Raw genomic sequence first — 16,784 nt, 5'->3', positions numbered from 1 at the left:
GGCATTCTGGAGGAGAAATACTCACATTGGTAAGACATTTAGATCTAAAATGCTGTAGAGGACAACAGGAACAATTGGTTTGGTAACCGTTTGCAGGGTTGAAGTGTGTACAATTTAGAAAAAATACACAATTTAAAATACAGAGTCATCTTTTGTTTGTCTCTTAAGCAGGTTTACAGTAACTCCTCGTCCTGTCTTGGTGCACTGCACTGGTTTAGAAAGATACAATTCAATAGTATACAGTTGTACATATGCATTTCCTCAAAATAATGAAGGGGGAACTTTAAATTCAACTGTTGTGTTGTCATCTTTTTGGAAAGAAACATTACAGAAACGGATCATCTAAGCTTCCTGTATCGATGATAGACTCGGGACTTATAGTCGGAATTATTTCCTGAAGCACAAATGAATCATGTATTTGTAAACTGCTCGAACTTGCAATCCTACTCAAGAAAAGAAAAGAAAAAACATTATGCTTTAATAGAAAAACAATATTGTATTTACACATCTTCTAATTAGATGTTTAAGCAGACCAACAGCTTTCTTCATAATTAATTGTCATAGTAGCTGATAGCAGGATGAGTTCAGTCTGTTGTGTGAGAAGGTCTATCCTGTTGCAGCTCTGTGCATGTGCGTTATGTATAATTCATTAATGATTTAACCTCGTCTGGAAACAACAGATCTAACAGTGTGCTGCTAGATCGGCAAGTTCAGACAGAGTGCTCGTGCAACAGACATTTAAAGTTGCATTTGTTCAAACCCATGAAGTTTGGTGGATTCATAGGGATAAACAAAGGCTATACACCCTCATAATCATGCCATCAGATAAGATATGATATGGTGAATGATGCTGTGTGAAAGAAAATAAAGGTAACTGAAAAGTATTGACCACCAGAGCGGTTAACCATGAGCCATATACAAGTGAACAGGAGACATATCTTGTCTCTACATGTCTTGACGAGACTTTAGTTGTAGTCATGTATTAAAAAGTGGGCCTACTGGAAGAAAAGAAAGAGCTTCATGATATCTTCATTTTGAAAATTAAAATGAAACCTGCATTGTTTCTGTTGAGGCCTCCTGATGGCTTTCACTTTTCCCCCTGGACATTATATTTGATAGCACAGCTGCTACTTTTGGTGAGGAATCTCACTGCAAAATAAGTATTGCATTCTTTTGTATGTACTTTAATTATCTTGTCTCTTGATAATGATTCTCTGTAGAGAAGGAACGCCACGTGAAAGCCAATATGCGGGACTACAATGACAAGTTCTCTTATGCTGTAAGTAGACCTCAGCATTACACCAGGTTTGCTGTACTCACAAGTGAAAGCTGGGGTGATTTCATTTGTGCTATTTCTGAATATGACGGTTCTTCAGGACAATCACATCAAAACCTCCAAGTACAACGTCTTCACCTTCCTGCCCATAAACTTGTTTGAGCAGTTCCAGAGGGTGGCCAACGCTTACTTCTTAGTGCTGTTGATACTGCAGGTAGGAGACTCTGTGTTTTATGAATGTTGTTTTTTAGAGAAAGATTGTGTGAAACTAAGTTACCTGCTTTTCTTTTATTTAGTTAATTCCAGAAATTTCCTCTCTGTCGTGGTTCACAACCATCGTGCCTTTGGTGTTGGTGCTAGTAATCACAGCTGTGAAGGACGCCACAGATGACTATGTTAGCGCAACTATTCATCTTTTACACCTCTTTAAATGCTTCTCTTCTTACTCACATGGTGAACTTATTACCTCTTTAAAACAATTTCAGTTCAGACATAAGAGCGACCAGCAAGTCAACAATCGCCAGTCTCAGGTTCTCATCAAAGGAAGGTATCATCTGTCTTTCTTATTTAGATGCTTTGTCTAACTGCTTAAAAGTCAAATCACATGCACAAATAATGCAAAACTCTGTGTTCAAGGACATTTAAGTGGTTAAATGATGAGTTTAGTTTTTTTGCTTTTCAAAGTTTGCAGAGTGAGAAATGGATGAACGTTCATGTGGGGGATATCATCAAACTAGAAAACAATCAGTTTGTTGCTGTGAGTAAAAGTACTATGTATTGATTGATTGATTTTGTTCTTTTGATTTAATTTGTTGTCGCTCATATTAGATAGAGGATGCTCGATTATGCCTCATGTTCACATGAGGTCAACAATTCAAGTTTTTTTCTGGGGGATTCAGAATGGCTCACTGTTTCGTATTCATATTGGTTTTACACACAGGCTGACATCCTCCTCCTCTGTAGTAGTGAGCCCTATGGACTGTGCTATATTGAGACTGCAGAGCTGGATGGGTAAGTGCTGAAATAAAATTGAAGAAATCGCAAATATATGCATGAGGAAGGAAACTGTGAGACTATGATTCTTGTAGTTGATTGTTTTTGTGGAAATTAAACAAGTAGAAGTAATCTGGTTTACTGTTACATTTCTTCATCACCACAGATGACAAATTCATCTTTTACATTTCTCACCAAACAGAGAGACAAATCTGAAAGTGCGTCAGGCTTTGACCGTCACCTCAGATTTGGGAGATATTACCAAACTGATGGACTTTGATGGTGAGATGACATTTTACATTTTGTTTATTTTTACACTGGTGTAGATGAATCACTTGAGGATGTTGTGGTATCACAAGAATGGACCTAAATGCAGGACATGGACACAGATGTTGGTGAAGTTTTAACAGGATTTATCGTGAGAACCGGGTGGGCGAGGATGAGGGATGGGCAGGCTGAGTTTGCACGAGTGTCGAAGACAGGAGAGCAAGTTGGCAGGCCGACAGGAATCCTGGAGTACAGGAAATCAAAACAATCCGTTCAGACATGTTACGGCATGCCTAGGGGTACACAGGCCTAACACACATGTATGGGGAAAATAGCCTTGGCAAAGGAACAAGGAAGGGAAACAACAAGGCGGGTGAGATTTGTAAGCGGCAATACATATAATTTATTTACAGCTTTATCAAGTAGCAAAAAGGTAAATCAACTACAATGGAAGCAAAAGGCCTCAGGGTCTCAAAAGCCAAAACAACAAACAAAACCCGCCACACTAGCTAGAGCACACTGAATTCAGTTTGCCAAAAAGACCAAGATGTCATACTGCATCCGGTTACAATTTGCAGTATGCAAGCAAGTATGCTTTTCTGACTATTCTGACCCAGAATCGTCCGTGCAGCGGATATATGAGGGTCAAATTTCAAGGTGCAATGTCATGAGGAAGTAGTATGTCTCAATGCAATACATACTGCATGAAACCATATGTACTTTGTAAGGGCAGCTGAAAAAGTATGTGATTAGGAATGCAGCTGTCAGCACTCAGGATAGCCAGAAAAGCGTGCTGTTAAATGTGACTGGATGCAGTAGGTGGACATCCTGGTATTTGTGTGTATTGGGGCATACTTAATCTTGTTCTGGCATACTAAATATTATGGTAGTTTTGGTATTGGAACACACATTCGAAAATAAGCCGTAGTACGGCTACAACCATGAAAGTGGACACGTCAGGCTTCTTTTATATGGAGTTGTGACTTTGTTGAGTGAATGCAAGTCTACTGTATGAATATTCTCCTGCAATGAGGACTGATGTGGTGACTGCATTTGCTTTGTTCGTCAGGAGAAGTCATTTGTGAGCCACCAAACAACAAACTGGATAAATTCATAGGAACTTTATTCTGGAGAGACATCAAATACCCTCTGGATAATGAGAAAATGCTGCTGCGAGGTTGTGTACTAAGAAACACTGAGTGGTGCTTTGGGATAGTCATCTTTGCTGGTATGATTTTTTATTAATTTGCAATCTTTTATTCTCCAGAGTTTTTAATCCATTAGATCCATTAGCCACAAACCACCTTATTGTGAATGTTCTGTCGACGCTGATAGCTGTTTCATCCCTCCAACAGGTTTGCAAACCAAACTCATGCAGAACTGTGGAAGGACTACATTTAAAAGAACAAGTATTGACAAGCTGATGAACACTTTGGTTTTATGGGTAAGTTGTTTGATGCTTTTACATGGAAACTATAAATAAACCAATTAATTCAGTAAGATCATGAAATGATTTATATCTATATTTCAGATATTTGCCTTCCTCTTTTGTATGGGTGCTATTTTGGGCATTGGAAACACTGTTTGGGAGAGCTGGATCGGCAAAAACTTCCAGGTGTTTTTGCCGTGGGAGGAATTTAAGAGCAGTGCTGTTTTCTCTGGCTTCCTCTCTTTCTGGTCTTACATCATCATCCTCAACACTGTTGTGCCCATCTCACTGTATGTCAGGTAAGGACAATGTTTATTTATTAAAATACCACGAGTTATTAGCAAGGAAACAAACAGTCTGGTTAAACGTTCCTCAGTGTGGAGGTTCTGAGGCTCGGCCACAGCTACTTCATTAACTGGGACCAGAGGATGTACCACAGTCAGACGGACACCGCAGCAGAAGCTCGCACCACCACCCTAAACGAGGAGCTCGGTCAGGTGGAGTTCATCTTCTCCGACAAGACGGGCACCCTTACCCAGAACATCATGGCCTTCAGGAAGTGCTCCATTAATGGCCACACGTACGGTATGGAGCTTTTATGAAACTCTTTACAACTGCCATATGCCTACTAATATATTACTGTTGTAAAATCAACCTTTACTCAAATTTGATTCGCTTTAGCTTTGTTTAGAAATAATACAATATGAATGAATACTTATACTAATAAATGTCACAGTCATAACTCTGACAAATGGAAATTACTATAGTTATGTTTTTCTCATGAAAATGATCAGAGTTGATTGATTTGATTTCTATAGTGATCAGCGATTTCACTATTAAAATGGTTGTCAGTTTAAACTTCAAAACACCAATTTTGATCACAAGTATATAACTAATAATCACATATCACAGTGGTATATGTCTGATATGCTTTTCCCTTAGGTGACATCTATGATGAATTTGAGCAGAAGGTGGAAATAACAGAAGTAAGTGGGGCTTAAGAGGCACACATTTTTAGTTGTTTAACAATACACCTAATGAAATGATAACTTTGTTGGTGGTCCTTGTCCATGTTCAAGAAAACAGCCTGTGTGGACTTTTCCTTCAATGCTCTCTGTGACCGAGGGTTTAAGTTTTACGACGCCAGCCTGGTAGAAGCCATTAAAATGGAGGATCCTGCATCGCACGAGTTCTTCAGACTGCTGGCTTTGTGCCACACCGTCATGCCGGAGGAGAAGAGCGAAGGTGAGCTGTGGATGTGATCCAGAAGTAGCAGTAATAAAAGAAATATTTGATTAAATAGAAGTGGTGGTTTTAAATGATGTTTCTGTTGACATGAAGGACATTTGGTGTACCAGGCCCAGTCACCTGACGAGGGAGCTCTGGTCACTGCTGCTCGAAACTTTGGGTTTGTCTTTCGGGCTCGAACCCCCGAGACCATCACAGTGTGGGAGATGGGACGAGCCGTCACCTACCAGCTGCTGGCCATACTGGACTTCAACAACGTGCGCAAGAGAATGAGTGTCATTGGTTAGGTCTTCATTTACAACCGCATGGCTCCATTTAGCTCACAAATAGTCATCATGACATTATGTGCATATTAAACATTTAGAAAACAAGGCAATTGACTTAATATTTAACATTTCTTAACAATACCTGGGACAAGTAGCAATACATCTTTATTTTCTAAGAACAGCAGGAAGTCAACCTTTATGTTCATGCATCGGTTTGCATTCTGCAACTGATGTATACTTTCTGTATGTGTGCAAATAGGACTTGATCAGAAGAGTAATGTTGAGTTCTCTTGCTGTGTTTTATAGTGAGAAACCCGCAGGGCCAAATCAAACTATACTCCAAAGGAGCGGACACTATTATCTTTGACCGTCTGGATCCATCCAGTGAACACCTCATGTACACTACCTCTGAACATCTCTGTGTAAGTATTGTTCGATTTGATAACATCAATAAGTTACTACCTTTTTAACCAAATGCATTATGCATTTGTAGCATTTCATTTACATTCTTGTTAAAAAATTATAAACCACCCCCTAAAAACATAAGTGTGCTTACATAATACTGATGACTCCTGCAGCTGTTGGAGCAAGTCATGTTTTGTCAAGACTTCTGAAAAAGCTGGATGGAGATCATATCTATGTCAAATATCCTATCTACTGATTGAACTCCATGTCTTTTGTCAAAGCAATAAATGCTAATAACAAACAAACATATTTCTACAATATGTCTGTTTGTCTCACAAACCATCAAATTGAGTAAATGGTTCCATCGACTACTGACAACACATACACTGCCCAGTACAATGCTAGGTGTTTGGTTTTCGGTCATTTTCTGTGCAGGAGTTTGCTGGAGAAGGGCTTCGCACATTAGCTCTGGCCTACAAAGATCTCGATGAAGATTACTTCGAAGTTTGGATGAAGAAGCTTGTGTTCGCCAGCACTGTAATTGAGAACCGTGAGGATCAGCTGGCTGTTCTCTACGAGGAGATCGAGCAGGGCTTGAAGGTAACATTCACATCCTTTTGTTTACATCCTTTTAATAGTTCAAATTCATTAAGCCTCTGCAGACTGACTGCTGTCCTGGTTGAAGCTTCTAGGAGCCACAGCAATCGAGGACAAACTTCAGGAAGGAGTCCCAGAAACGATCGCCTGTCTAAATCTAGCCGACATCAAGATCTGGGTCCTCACAGGAGACAAACTAGGTAGCACAATTCACCTAAATTACCTTTTTGACCAGAAAAGCTGATACTGTAAAGAGCTACATAGATGTAAAACGTGCGAAACATTTCAGAGACGGCGATGAACATCGGCTACTCCTGCAACATGCTGCGAGACGACATGAATGAGGTGTTTGTCATTTCTGGCCACACACTGCTGGAGGTGCAGCAGCAGCTCAGGTGAGTTTATGTGTGGAAAAACCATGAAAATTCATGGCCGAGAAGTAGTATTTTATTCAGTTGACTAAGATAATTCTGTCATTCAGTACAGTGCAGGCTCGATCAAGCTTTTACAAACATGCTGAACACGTATGTTAAGTGGCTTTCCTTTCTCCTCAGGAGGGCTAAAGAGCACATTCTTGGCCGGAGTCGAGTTAGCAGTGCAAGAGAAGTGGAGAAGGCTGAGGACTCAGTGTTTGAAGAAACCATTATTGCAGAGTACGCCTTAGTCATCAATGGACACAGTTTGGTAAGATACTTGAATGTGTTGCCTTATTTAGCTTTTTCATTACTTTTAATTGTATGTGTTTTTATTTTAACACTGATGCTTGTTTTTATTTTAATACTGATGCCTGCAGGTTTGTTACTAAACTGTGGTGTTGCTGCCCGCTGAGTCTGGCGGCTATGTACCTGCTGCTGACTGTGCCGATTACCTAATGAGCTGCTGTGCTCCTGAGGGCCCTCGGCTCTATTACGGCTTTTCATTAACAGCCATTTCCACACAGACGAGCTGCTCCCTTGCTGTGCAGCAACATCTCGGTGGAAATGTTACATTGAGCTGTTGCCCGGTGTTTCCTCTGCAGGGGGTTGCTGTTATGGGATGGTAATGATGGGTTTAGTAGCTGTGGCGTATGTTTTTTTTTTCCAACAAGGCTCACGCTCTGGAGCCACAGCTCGAGCACGTCTTGCTGGACTTGGCCTGTTTGTGTAAAACAGTCATCTGCTGCCGGGTTACTCCCATGCAGAAAGCCCAGGTGGTGGAGCTGGTGAAGAGGCACAAGAGGGCCGTAACATTGGCCATTGGAGACGGAGCCAATGATGTCAGCATGATCAAGAGTAAGTCTTACTCATTGACCCAAAGCAAAATAAAGGATCACGTTTAGCTGGATTTAGTTTTCTCGTGTCAGTCCATGTATCTGTCCATCGATTTTAAAGTGACATTTGGAGCACAGTTTGCACTTTGAATACACTTCAGTATCTTTAAAAACAGTTTTAATATTTATTTAATAATTTGATGTGATCCAATCTGTGTTTCTTCCTCAGCTGCTCACATCGGCGTCGGCATCAGCGGTCAGGAGGGGATGCAGGCGGTTCTGGCATCAGATTACTCCTTTGCGCAGTTTCGGTACCTGCGGAGGCTCCTGTTGGTGCACGGCCGCTGGTCCTACTACCGCATGTGTAATTTCCTGTGCTATTTCTTCTACAAGAACTTTGGCTTCACGCTGGTGCACTTCTGGTACGGCTTCTTCAATGGTTTCTCAGCTCAGGTAAGAATACTGTATATGTTGAGCTACCCCATTGTACTTTTGTCCGCACACTGGCAAAGCTTCACCTGATGGAGAACATCTCTTGATCATAGAGGGCTAGTCTGTGAGTCTTTTTTACGTCTTTAGAATGACATGGTCGGTAAGTTCTCTATGGTCACCTTTTGCACATGAAATTAATTAAGTGCAAGTTGTTTGTGCATCTTAAGAGCCTCGTCTACTTTTTCTGTCAATATTACTCTGAAATGAGAAAATGTTTTTGGTTTAAGCCTGGATTTACAGGCAGAAATCCTTTCTTTCACACTTTACTGTCCTCTGTCCACAGACTGTGTATGACCAGTGGTTCATCACTTTCTTCAATATAGTCTATACGTCTTTACCCGTCCTGGCGATGGGGCTTTTTGATCAGGTAATTAATCACTGACTTACTCTATAAAGTCAATATCAAATTACAGGTGAATATCTTATTATTGTAGACCTCACTAGTCATGACGGGTACCTAAACATCAACATTAGGCACCACACTTTATGTAACTTAGTGTGACTAGAGCCCTTAACCTTATCATCCCATATCAATATATGATATTGTATATTGTTCATCTATCATACAGAATGTACTATTTGCCAATAAAGCCTTCAACTCTTCACCCTTTATATATAAGGTATATATACATAACAGCCATGATATTGTTTTTTCTACAGGACGTCGATGACCAGAACAGCCTTCGCTACCCGAGCCTTTACAAACCCGGCCAACAAAACCTCCTCTTCAACAAACAGCAGTTTTTCCTGTGCACGCTGCAGGGGATGGGCACCTCATTCCTGCTCTTCTTCATCCCCTACGGAGCCTTCTCTGTCATGGTGAAAGAGGACGGTTCCCACTTTTCCGACCAACAAGCGCTTGCTGTTACCATAGCAACGTCCCTGGTCATTGTCGTAAGTGTCCAGGTAAGAGTCAGAACACACAAAAACAATTATGTTGATTAAAAGACATATACACTGTTTATAATGCAGGTGTCTGTTCATAGATTGCACTCGACACACACTACTGGACAGCTATCAATCACTTCTTCATATGGGGGAGCCTGGCCGCGTACTTTGCCATATTTTTTGCAATGCAAAGTGATGGCATATTTGGCATCTTTCCAAATAATTTCCCATTCATAGGTAAGTTTAGTGTAGTTTGATACATGTGATGAAGTCACACTGATGCATGGAAATTGAGTATAGAATTAAATGTGTGTGTCCTCAGGCACGGCAAGTAGCTGTCTATCCGTGACGAGTGTGTGGCTGGTCATTCTGCTCACCACTGTGGTGTGCGCCGTGCCCGGCTTAGCCGTCAGCTTCCTGAGAGCAGAACTCTTTCCAACTCTCACAGATAAGGTACAATAACGTTGATGCATCTACAGCGTTTTGTGCAAGCACTAAACACCTCGTTAACTTCAGTTGAGTGGTGGAAAGAGAAGTACTTTACTTTTGTATTTCCATGTACTTTTTTACTCCACTACATTTGATTGACAACTAAAATTACTAATTATGTTTTGAGATAAAGATTTTTATAAAAGATGGTCAGCTTATCAAATACAATTTACTTAAAAAAGAAAGAAAAGTACACATTGTTGAAGCAGCGGTTCCCAACATTTTTTACCTGTGACCCCTCACAGAAAAATGGTGTAGACTTAGGTGTTGACTTCATTGTCACATTTCAGATATCTGTGAGTTTTTAGTAGTTTCACCAACAAGCATTTTACCTCTAAACTTCCAAAATTACTTCATTGAAATTACTTTTTAAGACCTAAAGAGGTCAAATTATCCAATATTTCCCATAAAACAATGATAAGTAAAAAGTAAAATGAATTGATATTGATCTGTGCAACAGAACTTTATTTTTCTTTCTGTTCTGCCCCTATCTGCATATATGCGACCTTTCAGATTCATCCTGTGACACTTTGAGGGGCCTGACTTTGGTTGGGAACCTGTGGACCAAACTACCTGACTGTGTATATGATATAGATAGCCTTGAAACCTACATACACATTGATACACCAGTATAAACAATGTAATAATGTCATATGTTATATCTTTAACAGGGACTACTTTATGTTGAACACATACTTTACCTTACTTTACTTACCTTTTGCTGATGACACTTCTACTGTAGTCTTTTAAATCAAACATATTGACTTGTAATGGTGTATTCTTACATCGTGGTATTAGTACTTTAACTTGAGTAAAGGATCTAAGTACGTCTTCTACCACTGCTGTATTTTGACAGGTTCGTTGTCTCCAGCAGTCCAGAAAGAGACGGGGCCCTCAGGAGCAGAACCTGAGGAGAGTACGCAGGACGAGCTCCCGCCGCTCTGCGTATGCCTTCTCCCACCAACAGGGCTTCGGAGAGCTGATTACCTCTGGCAAAAACATAAGGCTGAGCACAGTCTCTTCGGTTTGCTCCCCTGGCAGAGCAGCACACAGCTCCACCTGGATAGAAAATATATTGAAGAGAAAGAACGAAGTCTCTTGTGTCTCTGATGAAGCACAGGAGCACCTGACAGCCGCCACAGAGCAAAAACAGACTCAACAGACTGAAATCAACCTGACTAATGGATAGTGTGCAAACACTATAGGATACGATATGCATGATCAAAAGACCAAAAACAAGGTATGAATCCAACTGGCGTATCTCAGGTGTATTTTATTAATGTGAATCATGTGCACACAGTTGAATGTGAAGGTCAATCAAAACAGGATTCCAAAAAAAGTGAGTGAGATGATTGAAAACAGATAAATGATAATTTTTAAATGTTTATCACTTAAGGGATTTGTTTAATGTGAAAACTCATTTATATTTATTATTATTATTTATAGTATATATTTTATGGCAATGCTATTCAAGAGTTGTCAAAATGAAAGAATGAGCTGTCCTCCTGCTTCAACTGATCCAATGTGATCTTTAGGTGGTTGGTGCTTTTATTAAATGTTATTTTATTTTATTTTCTGATTGATTGATATTGAGAGGAACCATCAACTGTCACAAACAAACTACTGTCCACATACATAAGTAAGTGACATAAGCAAAAATAAAGGTAGCCCCGAGCAAAAGCACAAAAATGTCCTGATAGAATTTTGTTTGTCTGCCTTTGCACTGAAGATCTCCTCTCAGCCTACCTAAGTGTTAGAATACAAGTCTTTCTATACATTCTGACATAAAGATGCTGAAAATGATAAGCACAACTTAATAGATTTAAATTAATTTTAAAGCTCCATATTTTGCCAATATATACATTTTTACTGTGCTGTCCATATATGGTTCCCGTTAGATCATCTTTTTAATTCAATATCCACTGGTTATTTAGCTTGAGAGTATCGAGTTTATTATTTTTGCAGGTAAAAAAAACAACAAAAAAAAGGTTATTACAAAGTATGTATATGAGACTGGAATGCATGGCTTGAAAATGAATTGTTTTCTTCAAAATATGTATTTATCCCACACTGTAGACAGTTGAATGATCATTATCAAACACCAAACATGATTTGGTTCTTGGACTGCATCCCAAAGAAAATGAATAGAAGGTAAAATACTGTGGAGATTAGTGTTAAAAACCTCAAGCATATAAAACAACTATTACATCCCTTCTTATATATCAAGTTGTTAGTTGAGTAACCAGAAAGAGTGAAAGAGAAAACTGTCTGGGTGACGTTTGATGTGATAAAAACTGATTTAATGGCAGAATGTTGCAGTTGCATTCGGTACAATGTGCCTTCCACCACCGAGCCTCCACCATCACTGCTCATAAAGAAGTGAAACATTGCTTGTGTGCAGAAGCGTGTTATCGTTTAATCAAGACGTCTTGGTGCTGATTGTTCTGTGGCTCACACAGCTTTAACAAAACACAAACAACACATTTTAACAGCCACAAGAAAGGTCTGAGTGATGCTGCTCCAATTGCATGTGTAAACTATTAAGTTTATTTAATTATTAAGGATTTATTGCCCTTGTTAATGGCAGTATGTTCAGGTATAAAATGTAGAAAAGGATAGATAGTTGTTGTTTTTTTTACAGCATCACAAATTAGATATGATTGTTTACATTTGTCATCTTTGACGAGTTTAACAATGTTAAGAGCCTTTGTGATTTAAAACACAAAAAGTATATTCCCTTTGGGAGAACTAATTCACCACTGTTATCAATGTTCAGCCCCTATATTCCATAATAATCTATAAAGAGTAAAGAGGTCAACATTTTGGTTCACTGTCATTTGTGAGTGCCTTCTGAATCAAATGTAAAAAGAAAAAGGTAATTTATTTCCCAGCCGCAGTGTATTTGAATGAATGATTGTTGTAGAAATAGACGTGGAGAATACATTTTACTCCATGAGGAGAATTGCAGCTCCCCCGCCTGGCTTCGACACAAACAAACTCTGTTTTTCCATCGCCGCTCTGCGTGGATCGGGCAGGTAGAAGGCTTCGCTCACTGCTCGTAAGAAAGACTCAACCTTTTCACCAGGAACCATGGAAACAGCACAGCCGCCCCAACCTGCTCCGGTCAGCCGAGAACCCACTGCCCCCGACTTCCTGTCACCAAGAGATAAGAGAAACAGCTGTTAATACAATACACACACTACTGCATATTTATTACTGACCAACCAGCATTAAATATATACATTAAGATAAAGACACCCACATACAACATTTACTTCTTATCTTCTGTTGGCATACAATGGTTTAATGTGTTGATTTATTGTCAACCAACAGCAAATAAACCATGTAGTCTAAAGATTAGTTTGCTATACTCCTTATGATCAGTATGTAGTATCGAACTGGAAGCCAGCATGCACAATACCAGGACCCTCAGACTGAAGCAGCTACATTTATTTCAGCCACACAACTTGCAAATGTGTCTCAAGTTGTTTGTTTTTCACTTTTGCTATTGGTTCGGGCTCCAAAGCTGCATTGGCTAGTATTTCATATGAATCCCTCCTCACTCTAAATGTGTAATGGCAGTGAGCTGTACTCACAGACAGATGTCAACCAATCGATCCAGTTCATTGCAGCTGCACTCATACAGGTCTCGGCAGCTGGCGTGGCTCTGGTTCATCAGGTCTCCAAGTAGCTGCACGGATTCGGCAGGTTCAGAGTCGCACACGCTCTTAAACTGCAGCACCCGCGCAGCTTCACCGTACACATGCTTGGCTCGCTGGTGCAGCTTGAAATGCTTCACTGAGAGAGGAGAAGAGGAGGTCTGTCAGGTCAAATATTTGGTCATAACAAACTTCCTACTCGTTTGTGATGATGCTCATGAGTCATTTGTTTTGTAATGGCTGTTTTTTCTCTGCTGTTTTTTCTCAGCTGTTTTTTCTCAGCTGGAGCAGATGATTATGGTTGGAAATTTGTTTTGTTTGAATGTATTCATATTAATAAAATAGAATTAAGTCTGGGTAAATACATTCATCACAATAATAAGTAAAATTCCAGAATATATTTAGTCTTATATCATAATACCATATTAATATTGAAAAAATGTATTGCCCTTCTATGTCAAAGTAATTTGGCTGCAACTACTTACCTTTTCTATTATAGAACTTTTTTTTTTAAATGTGTTTTACTATAAAATGTCAAAAATGACAAATGCATATCACAAGTTACCAGAGCCTAAATTATTATTTTTATTAAATTACAGAAGCCCCAAATCCCCCAAATATATTACATTTATAATGATGTGAAAAGAGCAACAAACCAGTCTTCACATTGCAAATATTCAAATATTTGAGCAACTTTGTGAAGATAACGGACTTCAAATAGTTGATCAAATTGTCACTAATCGACGAGTCCACAAATCTGCCTCCACAGATTGGACACGATTCAGTTCAGATATATAAAAATACACAAATGTTTTTGTGTACTGTCGCTCACCGTGCTGAGTGTTGGCACTCAGCAGCTCCGAAGAAAACTGCTCCGAGGTGATGCCCAGCTCCTTGCAGATCTCTTCTCGGCTGTAGGGCTCAGGATGCAACAGCTCGTCCACCAGACCCAGCATCTCCTCAAGGGAGGCCTCCAGCTCCGTCTGAACCTGCACCAGCTTCAACAGCCTGCTCGAGTCCAGACCCTGCGCCTTTGCCAGCATCTGAGTCCAAAGCCGCCAAGACGTTGAAATGTGATATTATTTACCCCTCTCTTTACATCAACTACAGTATATTGATATGTATACATATTTACTGAAGGTCTATCATCATAATTGCCAGTAAAGAAACAAAACACTCTCCTGTTTCAAAGTACATTTATTCACTACGTGCTAAATCTTTTAATATATAGTGATTGTACTATTAAAAAAAATTACAAAAATGTTATTAGGCAGCGAAAACTGGAGTTACTGTGCAGCTTAATTAAATAAATAACCTGGAAAATAACTCCAGTTTTACCTGCCTAATAACGGATGGTGCTAAAGTTACATAATAATCAATTTTATAATATTTCTGTTGCAGTTTTCACTACTATTATTCTCTCCACTGCATAACTGCACCAAACCATAATGCTTTAAAAGAAAAAAGAAATTGGAGATTTATCAACGTGTTTATGGACAAAACATTTATGGCTAGTGATCCCTTAAAACAAAATCATGGCTGCACATTGTTATCATCATAGGATGTACATGCAATATGAAGCGTAATGAAGGTAAAAAAAAAGTGGAAAGTTTAAGATATTGACCTTTGTGGCGATTCGACACTCCACCACACGGATGTTAAAGTGAGAAGAAGCAGCTTTGTTCATCTCAACGCAGCAGTTGGAGATCACAAACACGGCGCCATCTGGGAGCTTGACATCAGTAGCCCTTAGAGGCTGGAACTCTATAAGCTTTGCCTGGTGGATAATAATAATTGAAAATAAAGTAATCAAACAAGTGCTAACTGTTGAATACATGGAAAATATATATATTTTTAGAAGTATTCAAGACACTATTTATATAAAAGGTACTTTACACCAATCAAACAAACATTTATTCTTGCATTCTTCTGGAGACATTTATTTTCTGTATTATTAGCTTAGATGAACAAATGACCCGGATCGACTTGTACTGAAAGGAAAACGACATACAGTTCCTCTCTGGGCCAGGAATGAGATGGACTGGTCCATGCCGCCTCCCTCTGTGCCAATGTAGCGCTCGCTTTTGGCACAAATCTCAGCCAGTGCCACCTGGAGGATTCAAAAAATAATGAGGAAAGGACTCAATTGAATATTTGAAAAACAAATACTCTTATAGTGACTACTGACATGAAAGTGAAGCACGTTATAGGTTAGCTCTGAAGTTTGTACAATATCACACTTTTTCCTGCATGAATATATTTATTTATTTATATTTATATATATATATACATATACATATACATACATACATACATACACAGTGTTTTGAAACGATATGCTTGTACTGTAAAGCATTTTACCTTGGAGAGGGACTTTTGATTGGCCTCCACTGTTACGAGCCCGGCACAACAAACTAAGGCACTAGAACTGGACAGGCCGGAGCTCGGAGGAATGGTTCCATCTACGACACATGACATACCGGCTAACGGAGCAATACCAAACTTCTCCTGTAAAAAAAAACACAGCGGGAAGTTTACTTCAGGTAATTTGCAGAAAAGAATCACTTTGATATTGCATACTAAATTGTCTTGAATGGGGAATATGTTGCTCTTACCTGAATACCTTTTACTCCACAGAGAAAGTAATAATGCCACTTTGGATTCTCTCTGTCTATGGCAATGTCCTCTGAACATGACACAGTGAAATCCCTGCACACATGTTATGATAATTGACATGCGTTTTAAACTCCTGATTCAACTACACAAGCACAATGTACTTTTAATATTAAACAATGATCATGGGTGTTGAAGCCTTACTTGTATTGAGGATTTGTGTTGGCCAGTGTGATTGTCCCTGAATTATTCACTGAGACAGCTGCGAGGATATTCCGTTCAATGGCCATTGGAAGAACAGAATAGCCACAGTAGTCGATATGCTCTCCTATTAATTGATACATTTGAAAAAAGGGATTATCATTAGCAGAAGCAACTCATCTAACTCTAAATACAAACATTTTATTGAGTTTACAGAGTTTTAAGCAAACAGTGAAAATGTGTCTGAAGAAACTTTTCCTCAGTGTTTTCACAATGCCACTTGTGTTCAAATACAGAAACATGAGACCAATATGTCAGAAATGCCAGTTCACTGTTTTGAGTCAACTACATTCTACAATGTACATTTACATTACCTATTAGATTGACCCTTCCAGGTGCACATGCATAGAAGAGAGGGGATTCTCCATACTTGGTTTCGAACGTGTTTTTCAAGTTGCGCAGCCTGTATAAAAACAAATTACAAGTGAAGATCACATTTGTTTCATCTCATTGACAATCCGCATGTCTTATGCTGCTACTCACCTTTCATTGCCAGTCATTGCAGTCTTTAACTTGGGTGGGTTCGTATCCATTGCTACCTCTTTAAAAACAATGAATGAACCGAATGTACTTCTTGCTGTCGGACAGGAGAGCTCACAGCTTTTTTTGCAGATTCTGGTCGCGATCAGCTGACTGTCATAAGTGGATACCG

At 39.4% G+C, this 16,784-nt stretch overlaps 2 protein-coding genes across 2 annotated transcripts; one reads left to right on the top strand and one right to left on the bottom strand.

Moving 5' to 3' along the window:
* Nucleotides 1-1,246: 1,246 nt before the first annotated feature.
* atp8b4 (ATPase phospholipid transporting 8B4) lies at nucleotides 1,247-10,788 on the top strand (the record flags this gene model as incomplete). Its single annotated transcript, XM_079223358.1, has 26 exons — nucleotides 1,247-1,279; nucleotides 1,377-1,490; nucleotides 1,573-1,671; nucleotides 1,762-1,823; nucleotides 1,961-2,033; nucleotides 2,217-2,287; nucleotides 2,472-2,551; nucleotides 3,606-3,764; nucleotides 3,892-3,980; nucleotides 4,068-4,264; nucleotides 4,342-4,550; nucleotides 4,908-4,951; nucleotides 5,045-5,210; nucleotides 5,307-5,495; nucleotides 5,786-5,901; nucleotides 6,320-6,484; nucleotides 6,570-6,681; nucleotides 6,771-6,876; nucleotides 7,036-7,165; nucleotides 7,569-7,752; nucleotides 7,960-8,183; nucleotides 8,506-8,589; nucleotides 8,883-9,128; nucleotides 9,209-9,347; nucleotides 9,433-9,563; nucleotides 10,456-10,788. 26 exons carry the CDS (start codon nucleotides 1,247-1,249, stop codon nucleotides 10,786-10,788), a joined length of 3,555 nt encoding a protein of 1,184 aa, XP_079079484.1.
* Nucleotides 10,789-10,852: 64 nt separating this feature from the next.
* On the bottom strand, nucleotides 10,853-16,743 carry galk2 (galactokinase 2). Its single transcript, XM_079224332.1, has 10 exons — nucleotides 16,616-16,743; nucleotides 16,447-16,535; nucleotides 16,076-16,199; nucleotides 15,874-15,967; nucleotides 15,620-15,766; nucleotides 15,270-15,368; nucleotides 14,883-15,035; nucleotides 14,091-14,301; nucleotides 13,196-13,397; nucleotides 10,853-12,752 (listed from the first exon to the last, which is right to left on the bottom strand). The coding sequence occupies exons 1-10, from the start codon at nucleotides 16,663-16,665 to the stop codon at nucleotides 12,545-12,547; spliced, it is 1,377 nt and encodes a 458-aa protein (XP_079080458.1). The 5' UTR covers nucleotides 16,666-16,743; the 3' UTR covers nucleotides 10,853-12,544.
* Between the last annotated feature and the right edge of the window lie 41 nt (nucleotides 16,744-16,784).

Source organism: Taurulus bubalis (genome assembly GCF_910589615.1).
Source record: "Taurulus bubalis genome assembly, chromosome: 9".
Taxonomy (NCBI): Eukaryota; Metazoa; Chordata; class Actinopteri; order Perciformes; family Cottidae; genus Taurulus; species Taurulus bubalis.
The sequence above is the reverse complement of the archived record's forward strand: the minus strand, read 5'-3'. Positions and strand labels throughout refer to the sequence as shown.